At 37.5% G+C, this 16,030-nt stretch overlaps 2 protein-coding genes across 9 annotated transcripts in view; one reads left to right on the top strand and one right to left on the bottom strand.

Moving 5' to 3' along the window:
- The first annotated feature begins 8,212 nt into the window (after nucleotides 1-8,212).
- On the top strand, nucleotides 8,213-8,504 carry LOC119047647 (barrier-to-autointegration factor-like). The gene has a single exon (XM_037143093.2). The coding sequence runs from the start codon at nucleotides 8,235-8,237 to the stop codon at nucleotides 8,502-8,504; it is 270 nt and encodes an 89-aa protein (XP_036998988.2). The 5' UTR covers nucleotides 8,213-8,234.
- A 4,653-nt stretch (nucleotides 8,505-13,157) lies between these two features.
- The window catches only part of COBLL1 (cordon-bleu WH2 repeat protein like 1), a 159,865-nt gene continuing 156,992 nt past the window's right edge, over nucleotides 13,158-16,030 (bottom strand). For all 8 annotated transcript variants that reach the window (XM_037143073.2, XM_053665174.1, XM_053665175.1 and 5 more), the window contains one exon: nucleotides 13,158-14,455. In XM_037143073.2, the coding sequence (XP_036998968.2) occupies nucleotides 14,369-14,455 (87 nt within the window). In that variant the 3' untranslated portion in view covers nucleotides 13,158-14,368. The remainder of the gene's footprint in view (nucleotides 14,456-16,030) is intronic.

The raw sequence follows: 16,030 nt of genomic DNA on the forward strand, positions 1-16,030 counted from the left end.
CATCCTTCACTTCACTATTCTATACCTTGGTGACCGAGTCTCAAAATCTTTGGCATTTCTAGGGAAAATCCTATCCTTTCAAGGGAGATGTAAATGGAATTTCACCTCAGGAACGTTGTATTGGGCAGAGGCCCATTTTTTTTCTCAGTTCTTTATGACCACTTAAAGTTTCGAGAAAGCAATCCTAATTTCATTGTGCCACATTCCTTAAGGCAAAAGCCTCCGTGACACTCCAGAGAACTTTGTCCTGATAAGACAAGCACTCTGGGAAGAAATGAAAAGACCAACAGCCAGTGTTTATTGAAGAGGAGCTCAGCCATCCCTCACATGATGCAACAGATGGCCCCGGCAGGCTGCTGGCCGGGGGGAGGAACGGCATTCCCACGCCCAGCCACCAGTGTCCACACCACGTCATCATTACAGCACCAGTCCCTTCTTCCTCTGACCCTGCTTCTCAGCCTCCTGAAGATGAGTTGTTTGGATCATCTAAAAAAATTTACTAGATGTCTGTAAACACACTTGACATTTTGGCCCCCATTCAAGTATCAGAGATACTGGAATCAGATTTTAAATTCATATTTAAGTGAATGCCAGCTTTCCCCACAAACACTTTATCCAGGCAAGGATTTTAAAAAGAAAAGAAAGCTGTCAAAAAAGCTTCAAAAAGTCAAATTTTGACTTTTTGCCTGATTTCTTTTTCTTAAAAAATAAAACAAGAACAATTTTCATATTAGGATTCCCCAAATCAAGACTGGACAGAGTCAACCAAAAGTCCCAGGGTTATTAAAATGATTTACTTTATCTTTAGCATTTATATTAAATGTCTTATTCCATTTTTAGGTAAGCTTTTTGAGGTCTCTGTTAAAATACAAAGGCAATCAAAATATTTTATTGTTGTTTTTTCTTCTTGCAATAACATGAATATCCTTTATGGTAGGTAAACAGGAAACTTTAAGCTCACCACATAAATTGAAAGACGCAGGCAACAGAGCACAAGCCATGTGCTGTGCAGGCAGGTGCAGCCCAGGACGGCCGCGGTTGTTCAGCGAAGTGCTAGGCATTTCTGATGTGTGGTACTTGAGTGCACTAAAAATAGGCAACCCTGAATTATACAGCACTTGAAGGACAAGGTAAAAATAGGAAATAAACCTGAAAAATAATTGTATAGATAGGGTACTAGGACTAACAACTCAACCCACAGGACTGAATTCACTAATAAGATTTATTATTTTTTTATTAAATGCAGGAAATAGAATACCATTTAAATATTTCAGAGAAACATTGGTTATTAAAGTGTATTCTAAATGTAAGAATGATTTGCATTCAAGCAGTGACAATTTACAGTACAATTTAAAATAGGGGTTCTTTAAACTTTTTAGCTGGATGTCACTTTATATTTTTTCATGGTACTCCTCCCACTATAAAAACAAACAAAAATATACACAAAGAAGCCCTTCAGATTTGGACAGTTTCTATCAGCTAGATGGATATAACCGATCTAACAGATGTAGCTAAAACCTAACCAAGATTCGGAATGTCACAACTTTGCTTTTGTGTTTCATTCCCAGCATGTAGTAAGGACTGGGAAGAGCCCAAGAAAGGAAGACATTCAGTGTTACTTAGCATAAATTTAGCCACTATGGAGATAGCATCAAATGGTTCAAAATTCTTCATTCCTCAAAAGACTGTATTTAAAAGGAAAGTTTCAAAAGTTCTGTTATGGAAAACCTGTCCCGGATTATTAACTTTTGGCCTCATATTTTAGTCCTCTCTTGTCTTTGCCTTTTGTGTTCCCAACAAGAATGCTATCAATTCTCAGCCCTGCTCTTCTGTCCTTTTGCATCTCTTCTGATGTCAGGATTCCATGGCCAGAACTCCATTCATTCACACTTGGATTGGGCAAAGGATTTGCAGCTTTTGTTCACTTTGGGCAGATTAATTTTAAAAATTCAGATGATTTAGAGTTCGAATTCTTAGCCTGCAATTCCAGACCTCTTAAATCTACACTTTATAATTAACAATAAGCAATGATACATTTGTTTTTACTTAGCCAATTTATTAATTTTAACCTCAGAATTCAACATAAACATAGAATAGTAAAATATTATCAATAATCTATCCACGTGCTCTTTGCTTACCCTAATCCTATGCTTTTTCTCTGGTCTCGGAGGTAACCACTGTCCTAAATTTGGTGTTATCATGCTTTATTTTTAAGAAGTTAAGCACATAAATGTGTGTATAAATAGTAGACCATTAATTTGATGAAAAGCTTATTTTGCTATGCTTTGCCTTCTATGGCTTGCATCAAGATATTTTTCCTCAACATTTGATTACCAAGATTCATCTGTATTGTTGCATGTGATTATAATTAATATTCACTTTTGTATAATATTATGTTGGACAAATATATCACAATTGGCTTTTAGCTTCTTCCATCCTTCCTTCCTTTCCTTTGCTATTACTGAAGTGTGCAAAGCGTATTGCACACAATCTTGAACATATGTCCTGGAAAGCATTCCTGCTTTGGTTTCTCCTGGGTATGTGCCTAGGAGAGAAATTGTTGAATTTTAGGTTGTGCCAATAAAGGTCTTGTCAGGAACAAGGTCAGATTGTGTAACTGAGGAAAGCTTCATAAAGGAACGATTGCAGGATAATGCAGCACAGGGAGGCTAGCAAGGGTAAGGAGACATCACCATCCGATCCCTGAGGAGAAGGGAGCAATGACTGGGACCTGAAGAGAGCCACTGCGGCTGTGGGCAAGAATTACCCAACAGAGCTCCAGCTTTCAGTAAAATTCAGTCAACAGTCTGGCAGAGAGGGAGCTGACCTCACTAAAAACCCTGATTTCAATCTTAACCACTCTCTCCAGTGTTTTGCCAGCATCTTTTTCATTGGCTGAACCCGAACAGAATGCAAGGGAGATGACTGATGAAATCAGTAAAGGTAAGCTTCCAAGAACACAAAGCAGGGCGAAGGTTGGAGACTGGATCTAGAGACATGAAAGTGTATATGCAAATGTTAAATATTATATAATTCTGTCCTGTTTTCCAAAGTGTTTGTACCAACTTATACTCCCACCAGCAGTGTCTAAGAAATTCTGTTGGTCCGTATGCTCTCTAAAACTTACCATTATTAACCTGAATTTTTGTCAGTAGGTCCAGATATCTCCTTGTGGTCTTGATTTGCATTTCCATGATTACTGACAAAGCCAAGCTATTCTTCATGTTTATTAGCCAGAAACAATAGCTTGTCTGTTAAATCCTCACACGTGTTGTGGAACTTAACAAAGTTATTCTAAAATTAATATAGAAGAGTATGGATCCCAGAATAGCCAAAGCATTTTGAAAGAAGAGGGGAAAGGAATGACTTCAATATATAAAGGTTTATTATAAAGCTATAGTAATGAAGACAGTGTGATTTTGGTGTGGGAATATACATCTTAACTGGAGGAACAGATAAAAAGAGCCCCAAACGCTTACTAATTTAGGGAACTTCAAAAATGGTGGCGATGATGTGATGTGTCAGGGAAAAGGCATGATTTATATTGTTACCTACTTGAGGGCAGGGCCATCCTCTGTTCAAGTTCCTGCATAGTTCTTTGAGGCACCCACTTATATTTAGTGGGGATGTGTCACAACATCTGGTAGAAATTAACATCCATCCTTTATGTTTTAAAATGGCAGAATAACTGGTGTCAGAGAAATACTGATCACTCATTTCGATTTTTTCCAAGTTTGGGCAGTTGAGACCAGGTTTACAAAAGCTAGGGGTGGGCTCTATAAGAGATAATCACTGCAAAAATTAAAAACAAAAACAACTCCCCCCTCGCCTTTTTGAAGAGTGATTGTAAAGTACAAATTTAAGACTGGAAAGTGGAAGCAGAGTACAGCAGGCAGAAATGAGGGCCATGGAACTCGATATCTGTCTTCAGCCTCAGCACCACTCTGGGTGAGTTCCTCCGCTGCTCAGAGCCTCATTTGTGAAATGGGATGTTAGAAACCTACCTCAAATGTCTCCTAGCAGAGTAAGTGGTGCAAAGGTCGGACTTAAATTTTATTTTCCTTACTTCTCTCCACCTTCTTTTTTACAAATAATGCATGTTCAATCGGATTTTGGAGTGTATTATTTTTAGTTAAGACTGAATCATAAAACCTTTTGATAAACTTTGCTAACAGCAAGTTGCCTTTGCAAATTAATACTTGTATGACATCATCTCCCTTGACTTGTACACAATTCTTCATTGGTGGAAAGGAAACAAATTATCCCAAATTAATGAGTCTCCACATGTGCATAGTGCAGCTGGTTGCTATGATAGGAGCATCTCAATAATTGATTCCCCACTTTATTATGGATAATTTCAAACATGCAAAAGAGTTAAAAACCATGGACACTTATGAGCCATATACTTGTCACCCAAATTTAACAATTGTCATAATTATCATAATAATAATGTGGAGGCTAGTAAGGCCTCCAGTGGAATTTCTTAAGTATATTATTTCCCAATGACTTGCAGTAGCTAAAACCCAGAAGCAGAAGTCATCCAAAGGGTTTCTTCACCATGAACTCTCCAATGAACCTCTCTCCTCCTTCAATACATGAAGGTTTTTCTGATGACGAACCATGAAAAACACCAAAGGTCGAGTTACTCTTTCCCATAATGCCACTTGGTCTCTTGACGTAGCTGGGCCTGGACCCGCTTTTTTTCTCACACATCGTAGGTGCTTCTTTTTTCCTTCAATTTACTCCTCCCCAATTTTCAATGAGATAGTAGAATAGCCAGGTTTAGAAAAAAATAAAAATAAAAAGACAGGATGTCCAGTTAAATTTGAATTTCAGATAAATGAAATACTAATTTTTTTAGTATAAATATGTCCAACTGTCACATGGGACATGCTTATACTAAAAAGTAATTCATTGCTTGTCTGAAATTCAGATTTCACTGGGCATCCTATGTTTCATCTGGCAATCCATAAAACAGACGAGTCCAAACAGACGAGTTCCGAGGGGGCTGTGGAGCTCTTTTGTGTCCCAGCTTGCATTCTCCCAAGTGGATTTCTAGGGCTCTACTGCATCCCTACCACAGCATTTCCGTCCAGATGTTTTAGATATTCTGTAGATAAGTTGTGACATCTTACCCTGGTTTTAATTTATATTTCTCCAGTTATTAAGGAATTTGAACATCTTTCTATATGTCTAGGGTGATATGTATTTACTTTTTAACAAAGTGCCTATCTAACTTTGTGTTTGTATTTTTTACTGGGTTTTCTGCCAAACTTCTTATTGACAACTTCTCTATATAAATTTGTGTATAAATGTGTTACAAGTAATCACTTCTATGGACTAGATTGCATTTTCAATCACTTCATTGTCTCATTTAGTGACTAAAACTTTTCATTTATTTCAAAAGTTTAGTTGATTTACAATATTACTTGCTTTAGGATCACATTTATGTCCTAGTTAATAAATCTTCCCCCATGTCAACACTATAAAGTTACTGTCTTTTAGGACTGTTGATAAATTTTGATGTTTACCATAGTAGATCCATTCTCTGTCTGGGCTGTTTGGACTGGGGTACGGAGCAGCTCCAGGGCTCCTTCTCTCATCCCTGCTGTGCCACTCACGCATCCTATGATTTCCCTTGATGGCCCAGATCCATTTCTTTTCATCCATCCCAGGTTTTCATCTTTCTAGGTTTAAACTGTTATGCAGTCTCAAGCATCACCCAATAAATAACTGATGAGAGGGAAGGATAAAGAAAGAAAAAGTATTTCTGCATCACAAATAATAAAGGAATTGTTAAGTTGGAATTGTTTTGAGCTAGTTGGGAGCTGGACAGAGTGCCTGAGGAACATTTGTGTTGGATTTAACAAATAGTCTGTGGGACTTTGGGGAAAATAGCATATGCAAATCTGAACACAGTGAATGAATTTGTAATTAGAGTAACTTGTATACAAGTTTGAGGGTGTATCCCATCCATTGCCACACCAAGACTATATAACAACCAGCCATGAAACCTCAGTGGCATAGCTAGGGGATCAGCAGTTGTTGCTCACACATTGAGTCACCTAGGGGGTGGCTGTGTGGGCTTGCTGATCTTGGCTGAACTCCCTCATGTCTGAGGGTCTGACTGTTGAATGTGCTAGGCTGGCCTCAGCTGGGAGCTCTGCTCCACACACCTCTCATCCTCTTCTAAGAACCATTCATTCAGCTGGCCCAGAGATGTCTTTCTCACACCATCTCGGGCACAGGGAAAGCAAGCAAACACATGTAGACCTGTGAGGCCTAGTCTAAGAACTGGCCTGGTATCATTTTCATCTCATTCTATTAGTCACAAAACCTGCTTTTATGGGTGAAGAAATGGGTTCTCTTTATTGAAAGAATTGCAAAGTCACATGGCAAAAGATGTGAATGCAGATCAGGCAAGGAATTTGGGCTATCATTACAATCTAGCAAGTACGTAGGAATAAAAGAATAAGTTGTGAAATTAAAAAGTTGCTTGTTTTGAAAATTATACATTTCTTTGAAATTGTAGCACTTTTTCTTCTCCAGATGACTTATTTGCAAGACTTCCAGATGAATTTCTTCAGTTTGTGAAGCAGAAATGCCAACAGTTCTACACAATTACTGGAATGTTTCACGATTCTTCTCAAAATACCTGTCAGAAAAGTTCTTTTGAGGGAGCACATGGTGGCATTTTTTCTTGCCGTAAACAACATATATCTATCCATATGAGGAGTCTGACGTGTTAAGGATGAAAACTTGCAGGAAAGCAGTAACATTTAAAAGAAAAAGAAAACCAACTGAAGATCCAGAATAAGTAGTTTACTATTTTGGAGTGCCTTGAAATCTAGTGCCATCTTCTTCAGCCTTTGTAAAATTGGGCTATTGGGAAGAGCAGACTGGAAATCAGGTTTGGGCTTCTGCCTTTTATTTATCTGGTTGTGTGACCTTTGTAAATAGCAATCTCTTTGTGTACTTTTTGGTTCTATATGTGGATCAGATAAAAATTCTGTGTAACCTCTAAAGCACCAAATAAATATGAGCTATGTATACACCAAAAACAATGTTAGAAACAAAAAAACCTTTGTTGTATAATTGCAAGTCATCCTTTATTTCAAGTCATTTATCAAAGGCAATTGAGTGAAAAAAGGATGAGTTTGATTGTTAACTCTTTTTGTATTTGTCTTTACTGGTAGTAGGCATAAAATGAACCAGCACTAGGCAAATCATTATATCAAATGGGACTCTTTCATTTTTAAGTACAATTGACCCTTGAACATGGGATTAAACTGTGTGAGCTCACTTATGCCCAGAATTTTTTTCAATAAATATATACAATACTATGTTTTTTCTTTTCCTATAATTTTTATAATAATTTTAACTTACTTTTTTGTAAGAATATAGTATATAATACATATAATATGCAAAGTATGTGTTATCAGTAAGGCTTTTAGCCAACACTAGGACACTAGAAGTTAAGTTGCAGGGGAGTCACAAGATGTAGGACAAAACTAGATCATTTACTTCTATGGCAGTGTGCATGGCTCATCTCCTTGCACATTCATGTTAAAATTACAACTAAATTAGAGAACCACCACACTCATAATCAGCAGATATTGAGTTGAATCAAAGTCCAAAACCATGTAATTAAAGAAACCACATCCACCCAGACTGGTAGGAAGGGTGGAGACATGGAATGGGCTGGTTCCACACCCACGTGTGGTGGATAAAAATTCAGGAGGGATCTCTTGAGAGTGAGGAATCCAAGCCTCACACCACCACCCCCCAGCCCAGGGTTCCAGTGCCAGGAAAATAAGTCCCCACAACTTCTGGCTGCAAAAACCAATGGGAATTGAGTCAGTGGAAGAAACTTCTGGAGTCCCTAGCAGTTTCTACTAAAGAATCCACACAGATTCATTCCTTCTGAGCTCTAGCAGATTGAAAGGCACCAGTGGCATGAGGAGAGGAACTGAAGTGTCTGTCACCAAGGTGAGAGCTGGGGGTCAGCTTTCTCCCAGACAGAAAGGTGGGCGCAGCCACAGAGCCAGTAGGCGGGTGCCATATCTGAGACTCCATCAACCTGGCTAACACTGCTCCACCCAGGAGACCCCCTGAGGCTCTGTTTCATCCAACTTATAGCTGTTAATAGTAGCTTTTCCAGGTATTAGCGGGAGCAGCCAGGCGGTAGAAGGAGCCATTACAGGAGCTGGAGCTGTCGGTTAACTCTGATCAAGATGACAACCTCCCAAAAGCACAGAGAATTCGTGGCAGAGCCCATGGGGGAAAAGCCAGTGGGGAGCCTGGCTGGAATTGGTGAAGTCCTGGGCAAGAAGCTGGAGGAAAGGGGCTTTGACAAGGCCTATGTGGTCCTTGGCCAGTTTCTGGTGCTAAAGAAAGATGAAGACCTCTTCCGGGAATGGCTAAAGGGCACATGTGGTGCCAATGCCAAGCAGTCCCAGGACTGCTGCCGGTGCCTTCAAGAGTGGTGTGACACCTTCCTGTGATGCCCTCTGGGGAGCCCCCAACCCCTGACCCCAGCCTTGAGTCTCCAGAATTTGCAGCTGAGTGGGGGCTCCTCCCTTGTCCTCTACAAAGGAACCAGTTGCTGTCTACTCACCTCCGATGTCTTTTGTGGGAGTTCTCTCCCCTCACCATTTCAACTCTTCTGGAATTCTTGCTCTTGCATGCATCTCCCTTCTCCTCCCCCTCCTAGTTTCAAGTTTTTCTGAGTGGATTCCTGGACCCTTCCCTCACTCCCACCCTCACCTCTGGTCTGTTTTATGCCATTTGGCTTCTCTTTTGGCAGAACAGTCACAGTCCATACAAAGTTTTTTGAGTCAATAAAGTCAGTGGCCTTCAAAAAAAAAAATAGTAGTTTTTCCAGATGAATGGGTGGTCTTAGTTCAAGCTTCAGAAATTCCTAAATCCTGTCAAGCAAGCAACAGCTGGCCTCAGTGAGCCTCCAGCCCCCTTAACCTCTTCCTAAGTGGCCCTAGGCACAGCACTAGCAGCAGCCAGCCTAGATTCACAGCTTGCCTTTGCCTGGGAATGTCCGAGCTCAACACAAGTAGCAGCCATTTCAGATTGCTGTATGGCTCGGGCAGGGTATTTCCAGAAAAAAACACAGATGGAGTCTGACCTTGGCTTACATCACCTGGGAAACCAGGACCTGTATGCACCCAGTGGACAGCTACAAACTTCACTGTAGCACCAACACTCTGATCCTCCCGAGAGGGTGGATGTTCATGTTCAGTGATCACAGCCAATCCTTGCAGCTGACTGGCCTGGGTAAATCCCTCCCACTGACCCGCCAACAGCAACCAAGGATCAACTACAAGAGGAGGATGTACTCAGCTTACACGAAGAACATATCTCAAGTACCCAACTTGGCTAATAGGGGAGGCTGTGTCACTGGATCCTACAGAACACCTACTACATTAGGCCATAATACCAAGACAGGGAGTCATAGCAGCTCAACCTAGTAGAAACAAATACAGGGAGTCTGCCAAAATGAGGAAAAAAACAAAAATGGCCCAAATGAAAGGAGAGATCAAAATTCCAGAAAAAGAATGAAATAAAAATGGAAATAAGCAGTCTATCAGATGCAGAGTTCAAAACATGCTCAAGGAACTTAGTGAGGACCTCATCAGCATAAAAAAGAAAGATACTATCAGAAATGAAAGCTACACTAATTGAAATATAGAACAATTTTCAGGGAAACAACAGTAGAGTGGATGAAGCTAAGAATCAAGTCAATGATTCAGGACATAAGGAAGAAAAAAACAACTAATCAGAACAAAAAAGAAAAATGAATTAAAAAAAATGAGGACAGTGTAAGCATCCTCCAGGACAACTTCAAGCATTCCAACATTTGCATCATAGGGGTGCCAGAAGGAGAAGAGAAATGACAAGAAATTGGAAATCTATTTGAAAAAATGAAAAAAAAGTTTCCCTAATTTGGTGAATGCAAGTCCAGGAAGCACAGAGAGTCCCAACCAAGATGGATGCAAAGAGGCCCACTCCAAGACACATCATAATTAAAATGCCAAAAGTTAAAGATAAAGAATCTTAAAAGCAGCAGGAGAAAAGCAGTTCTACAAAGCAGAACTACGAAGGAGTTTCCATAAGAATGTCAGCTGATATCTCAAAAAAAATTTTGCAGGCTAGAAGGGACTGGCAAGAAATATTCAAAGTCATGAAAAGCAAGGACCTATAGCCAAGATTGCTCTATCCAGCAAAGATATCATTTAGAATTGAAGGACAGATAAAGATCTTCCTAGATAAGGAAATCTTAGGGAATTCATCATCACAAAACCATTATCATATGAAATGTTACAGGAACTTATTTAAGATCAAAACTATGAACAATAAAATGGCAATAAATACATACCTGTCAAATAAAAAATACTAAGCAAACGGGAAAAACAAAGACAGAATCATGGATACAGACAGTGTTTTGATGGTTGCCAGACAAGAGGGAGTGTAGGGGAAGGGGTGAAGTGATGGGATTAAAAGTGCAAATAGGCAGTTACAGAATAGCCATGGGATGTAAAGTACAGTATAGCAAATGGAGTAGCCAAAGAACTTATATGCATGACCCATGGACATGAACAATGGTGGGGGGATTGCCTGAGGGATTGGCGGGTGCTTGGTGGAAGGGGAGAAAGGGAGTAAAATTGGAACAACTGTAATAGCATAATCAATAAAATATAATAAAAAAAAGAAAAAGGATATCCGTGTGCATGTGTGGTGGCAGGGGGCAGCATCTCTGACCCTGTATTATTCACAGGTTGACTATACAAGCAACTTTAAGGTCTCCAGGAAGAGACTGGTCTCATTCAAGAACTTGGATCTGGTGGCAGCATGTGGATTCTGTTGTCATCTCTGGTGGCCAAGGTCAAATATGGGCTTAAAACATGAGGATAAGTCACTCTTTAGAAAGATGGGGAGTTGTGCCAGGAGTATTAAAAATAGACAGCTTTTAAAAATGAATTGTTTGCCAAACTCTTTTAAAATTCATTTAATCCTTACAACCACCACCATGAGGTAGGTATGTTATTAATTCAATTTTTCAGAGGTGGATGAGGTACAGACAAAATAAGTAATTTGCCCAAGATCCCAAGACCTGTTAAGTGGCAGACCTGTGATTTGAGCCCAACTGTCCTGACTCCAGCTGGGGCTGTGCATCTCAACCAGAAACAAATAACATAAGAGCCAACTGAAACGCCATAGGGCAGATCTGCATGAGCCCAAAGAAAGGCTTTTGTAGGATACTGCTGGTGTGAATGGCAACTTGTTAAATAGTATTAAAGTGTAACCTTTTATGTTAAAAACAACAGTAATGGTAATAACAAAAAACACAGATGCCCCAAACAAACCTACAATTGTGTATGTATCCAAATATAGAGGTATCTGTCAAAACATTAACAGTGGTTACCTGTGGAGTGGGGTGCTGGACACAGAAAAGAGGGTCCTGCATCTCATACCCTAATAATTTACATAGAATCTGGATAATTTTATAATATTATTAAAAATAACCTGATGAGGAAAAAGCAAAATGCCTAGATACCAAAAACTTAATATGAAAATTGCAAGTTGGTTCTTAATCATTTGTCTAAATTTTGCTCTTGCTTGAGATGACTGGTAAAAACTACTTCTCTCAAATTTCTTGCCCAAAAGAGTGGAAAGGGTAGCAATTTTTTCTCCTAAAATAGTGTAGATAAGGCAACTTTTTCGGAATGTGTGTGTATTAATGGTCATGTCCCTATTCACCTAAATCCTATGTAATCTTTTTAAAACACTTTAATTATGAACGATTTGAAATATGCTAAAATATAGCATAAAACAAGTGTTTGTTTCCCAAGTTTATAAACACTACAATCACACTGATGTTTCCTGTAAATCTCCCCAATCAAATATTCATTTCTTGGTTTGTACCAGCAAATCTATGGATTTTCATTCATATATATTATTATTATATACAAGAACATAATATATAGTATCATTGGACATACTTCATAGTTTAGATAAACTGCTATCATAAAACACACATTTTCCCACAACTTGCTTTTCTTAGTTTTGAGATATATCTGTGCTGACGGATATAATTCTGGTTTGTTCCTTATAACTGATGTACGGGATTCCATCACGTGCATTCACTACCAATGCTGAGTGCTAGTGAGGACTCCTTTCCGCCATCACACACAAGGCTGGCGTGAACATGTTTGTGTGTGCTTCCTCATGCACACACACATGTACTTCCAGAAGGTAACATGGTAGAAAATCTTTAATTTTACCAGATACTGCAAATTCGATGGTCATGCCAGTGTCTTTCCCCACAGACAGGAAAGTGTTCCCCTACTTCATTGTCCATGACAACACTTGTATTTTGAAACTTAGGTTTTTGCTAATTGGATGGGGGTGATGTGGAACCCTTGTGTTTAAACTTGTATTTCCTTGATTATTAGTGAAGAGTATTGTTTCCATGTTTTTGGCCTTTTGGATATTCTCTTGTAAAAAATACTGCTGTTTTTTTTCAGTGTGTTCATATTTCTACTAGGCAATTTTTCTAATCAGTTTTATATTTATACATTTTTATAAATTATCCCTTATATATTAAAAACATTATAACTTATTTTTTACTTTCATAGCACTTAATGTTTTAAATTTTCATATATTTAATCATGTCTCTTATGACTGTACCTCTTTAGCTTATTTAAATAATATTCTTTCAAATTTAATATTACTTTTAAAAGTTGCTTGTAATCCAACTCACATATATTTGTTTACGGTTTGAGGTAGGGATCCAGATTTTTTCTTTCCAAGGTGGAAAATTAAATATATAAACACAATTTGTAAAAAAGTAACTCCTTCTCATACTGGTTTATAATGATATAACTTAAATTTTTCTATGTGAAGGTCTCTCCAAGTTTGATTCAAAGAAATAGCAGCACTGAACACTTAACCTGCACCTCCCAGATCTCGGGAAGGATGAGAAGCATCTTCCATGCTTTCATCATGCATTTTAGAGTTATGGTGCTTGGGCTCACTTGTGGACTAGGGACCCTAATGAACAGTAGCAATTATCTGTTGGTTTACGGGCTAACGGCCATGTGTTCATCAGGTGAAATATACAAAATAGGCTGGATGACACAAGCTGCATTTAAAAAAAGCATCCCAAATATATAACTTGCTTTTATTAAACAGAAAAAAAATCAACACATTTTCCAAAGAGGCAAATATCTCAGTAGCTTTAGTGAAAATAATTAACATCAGCTTGTTTGACGAAGCTTTTAGAACAAGTGAGCAATTCAATTCTTAAAGTAGGAACAGAATACTAACAAGCTAGACTCCAGAACACTTAGAAACAACAAATTAGGCACTGTTTAGCTTAACAGTTTTAGCTTTAATGTAAGTATATATTATTATTTAGAATATTAGCATCTGAACTACATAATGACTTTATCATTTTCCTTTAATTAAAACAAAGATTTCTGGTACCTCCAAGTAGTCTTTAAAATTTTCCAATATGGACATAAGCTAACCCCTATTCCTCTCTACATATTAAATGTGAAATGATTGTCACAATATATCAACATTTTCACAGAAAGACTTTTAAGGCTTCTGGCACATAAAATGTGTAGTATCTCTGTGACAGTAATATCATAATTATATACAGAAAATATTTAAAATTTACCTTGTGCAATTTAAGTTCTAAAGATTAAAAAAAAGTGTTCCATATTAATAAAATATTAAAATATAATGTTTCCCATAAATTTGACACTGATTTTGTAATTACACAAAAAATGCACAAAATCTGCATACTAAACGATTCATCACTGAAATTAACTGTTGAACTAAATATACTTATTTGATATCATTGGTTTTGTAGATCACACTTTCAGCACAAACCAGGCTTTCATATAACTTATAAACATTGGCAATTTAAACTGTGACCGTGAGGCAGCCAGTGTCACATCTAAGTCTGCCTCATTATTCATGTGCCATACAAATATGTCTATGAGTTAATTTATCCTTTTGTCTAAGTCACATTGCAGAGAATGTGTCAATCAGGAAGTAGAATTAAAAAAAAAAAGAATATTTCTCATTTGAAAACAATGAGTCATAACACCTGTCTGAAAGTTCTAAAGTAGCATATTCAGCTCTTAAGGCATAAAAGGTCAAAAATATTATTATAAATTATAAATTCTGGTAATTCTTCTTTTGGCATCAAAAGCCACAGCACAACTTCTTACACTTGAATAGATAATATATTAGTGTACATCTGAATATACATTTGCCAGTGTTCTCCACGGTACGAAGGTGTTCTGCAAGTGAGGAGGAGAAGCGTGGAGTGGCAGGGCGACATTTAATGGCTGTCCTGGGCATCAAGGGACATGGAATGACTGAGTCTTGACCTTCCATTCATCGATATTGTATTTGATGGAACAGTCACCTGAGAGAAAGAAACACACTTTACATCTGTCCGTTCAAAACAGGATAGCTAATTTTCAATTTGTAACAATTACTATACTTAACTTCTGCTTAATTGTAAATGTTAACATTTCGTATTTCTTATGCACTAAATTACAAATAACTAAGAATAAATGTTCACTCTACCATGAAATTAAAAGTAAGAGAGTTGTTATTTTCACAACAAACATGTTAAATAACCCATTAACACATCTTAGTCTTTACAAAATTGCCAAATCAACTCCAAGGACAAGAGTACAAACAGACTGCAGGCCAAGCTGTTAAAGAGCGTTTTTAGCTAGATTGATTCTGGCTCCTCAAAAGTGCCTTGGAGAATGTAGACAAATAAATTCCACAAAGCAATGAATTTTACAGTTTTTCTATTGATGATGTATATTAATTTGAAGTGCCCCTCACAGGTGCCCCTTATTTATAAGGAAGAAAATAAGAGCTTTGGTTTTTAAAACACTTTCATATAAAGGGCTAAAACAAATTTATGACTGTTATGCCAAAACAGGGTTCTTTTTTCAGTAAATAAACTCATAAGTTCCAAAATTTATGGCAAAGTCTTCTATTTATAAAGTGTAAGTGAATGAAAAGCACTATAACAATAATTTCCTAAATAGCTTGAAATTCAAAAATTATTAAGAAAAAAGTAACAAAAATCATGTGGATTTTATATAGTAAATGGGTAGAATATTTTTAATTACATGAAATACGACAGTATTTCAAGGATATTTTTAAATTTAAGAAACATAGTTTATGTCTAGGTTATAATTTGAGTGGTTTAAATTCATAAACAAACATTACCATCTAACAAGAAGAGAACTAAAGCACAAAAGGCCTCAGATTCTGCCCAGCAACAGAGTAAACTAGTGAAAAGGAAAATAAGATGGACAGATTTAGTTGGGATTTGGTTTCCTTGTGCTTCATTTGTTGCCTTTTACTGAACAAAGATTGGGCACCTAAACTAGTTAAGCTTCTTGACTTGCTTATGAATTCAGGATGGTGAAGAATGATCGACACTATCCACCTGAAATAAAATAGCTAAGAAGAAAAGTTGCCGCGAGGGGAAGAAAAACTCATCTGTGTCCTGTGAGTAGTCACATGTGATTTCTTTCCAATTATAGCTAACAAACAACACACAGATCATGACTTTTCATTAGGTAGGCTTGGTCCAAAAAGTCTCTGTGTAAAAGTTACTCCTGTACTTTTTGCCAGAATTGCAATTCTCATAATTCTTTGTAAAGTAAAGACTGAAAATTCGTTTTAAGCATTTAAAAAACATACTGATGGCTCCAAATATCTACAGGTAAAAAGTGTTCATTGTTGCACCATTGATAATGAAAATCTAGAATCCGGTTAAATGTCCACCAATAGGGAGCAAGTACGTTTATTTACACTCACAGATATGATGTAGTCTTAAAAGAACAGTGTGTGTGTGTGTGTGTGTGTGTGTGTGTAATTAAGATGGAGAGCTTCGAAGAGATATATTTATGAATGTTTTACAGAAGATGCTATTTTTAGGAAAAATTAAATGTTTACATACTAAAAAAGT

Source organism: Artibeus jamaicensis, unplaced genomic scaffold (assembly GCF_021234435.1).
Source record: "Artibeus jamaicensis isolate MK-2021 breed Jamaican fruit bat unplaced genomic scaffold, CSHL_Jam_final contig_391, whole genome shotgun sequence".
NCBI classification, from domain to species: domain Eukaryota; kingdom Metazoa; phylum Chordata; class Mammalia; order Chiroptera; family Phyllostomidae; genus Artibeus; species Artibeus jamaicensis.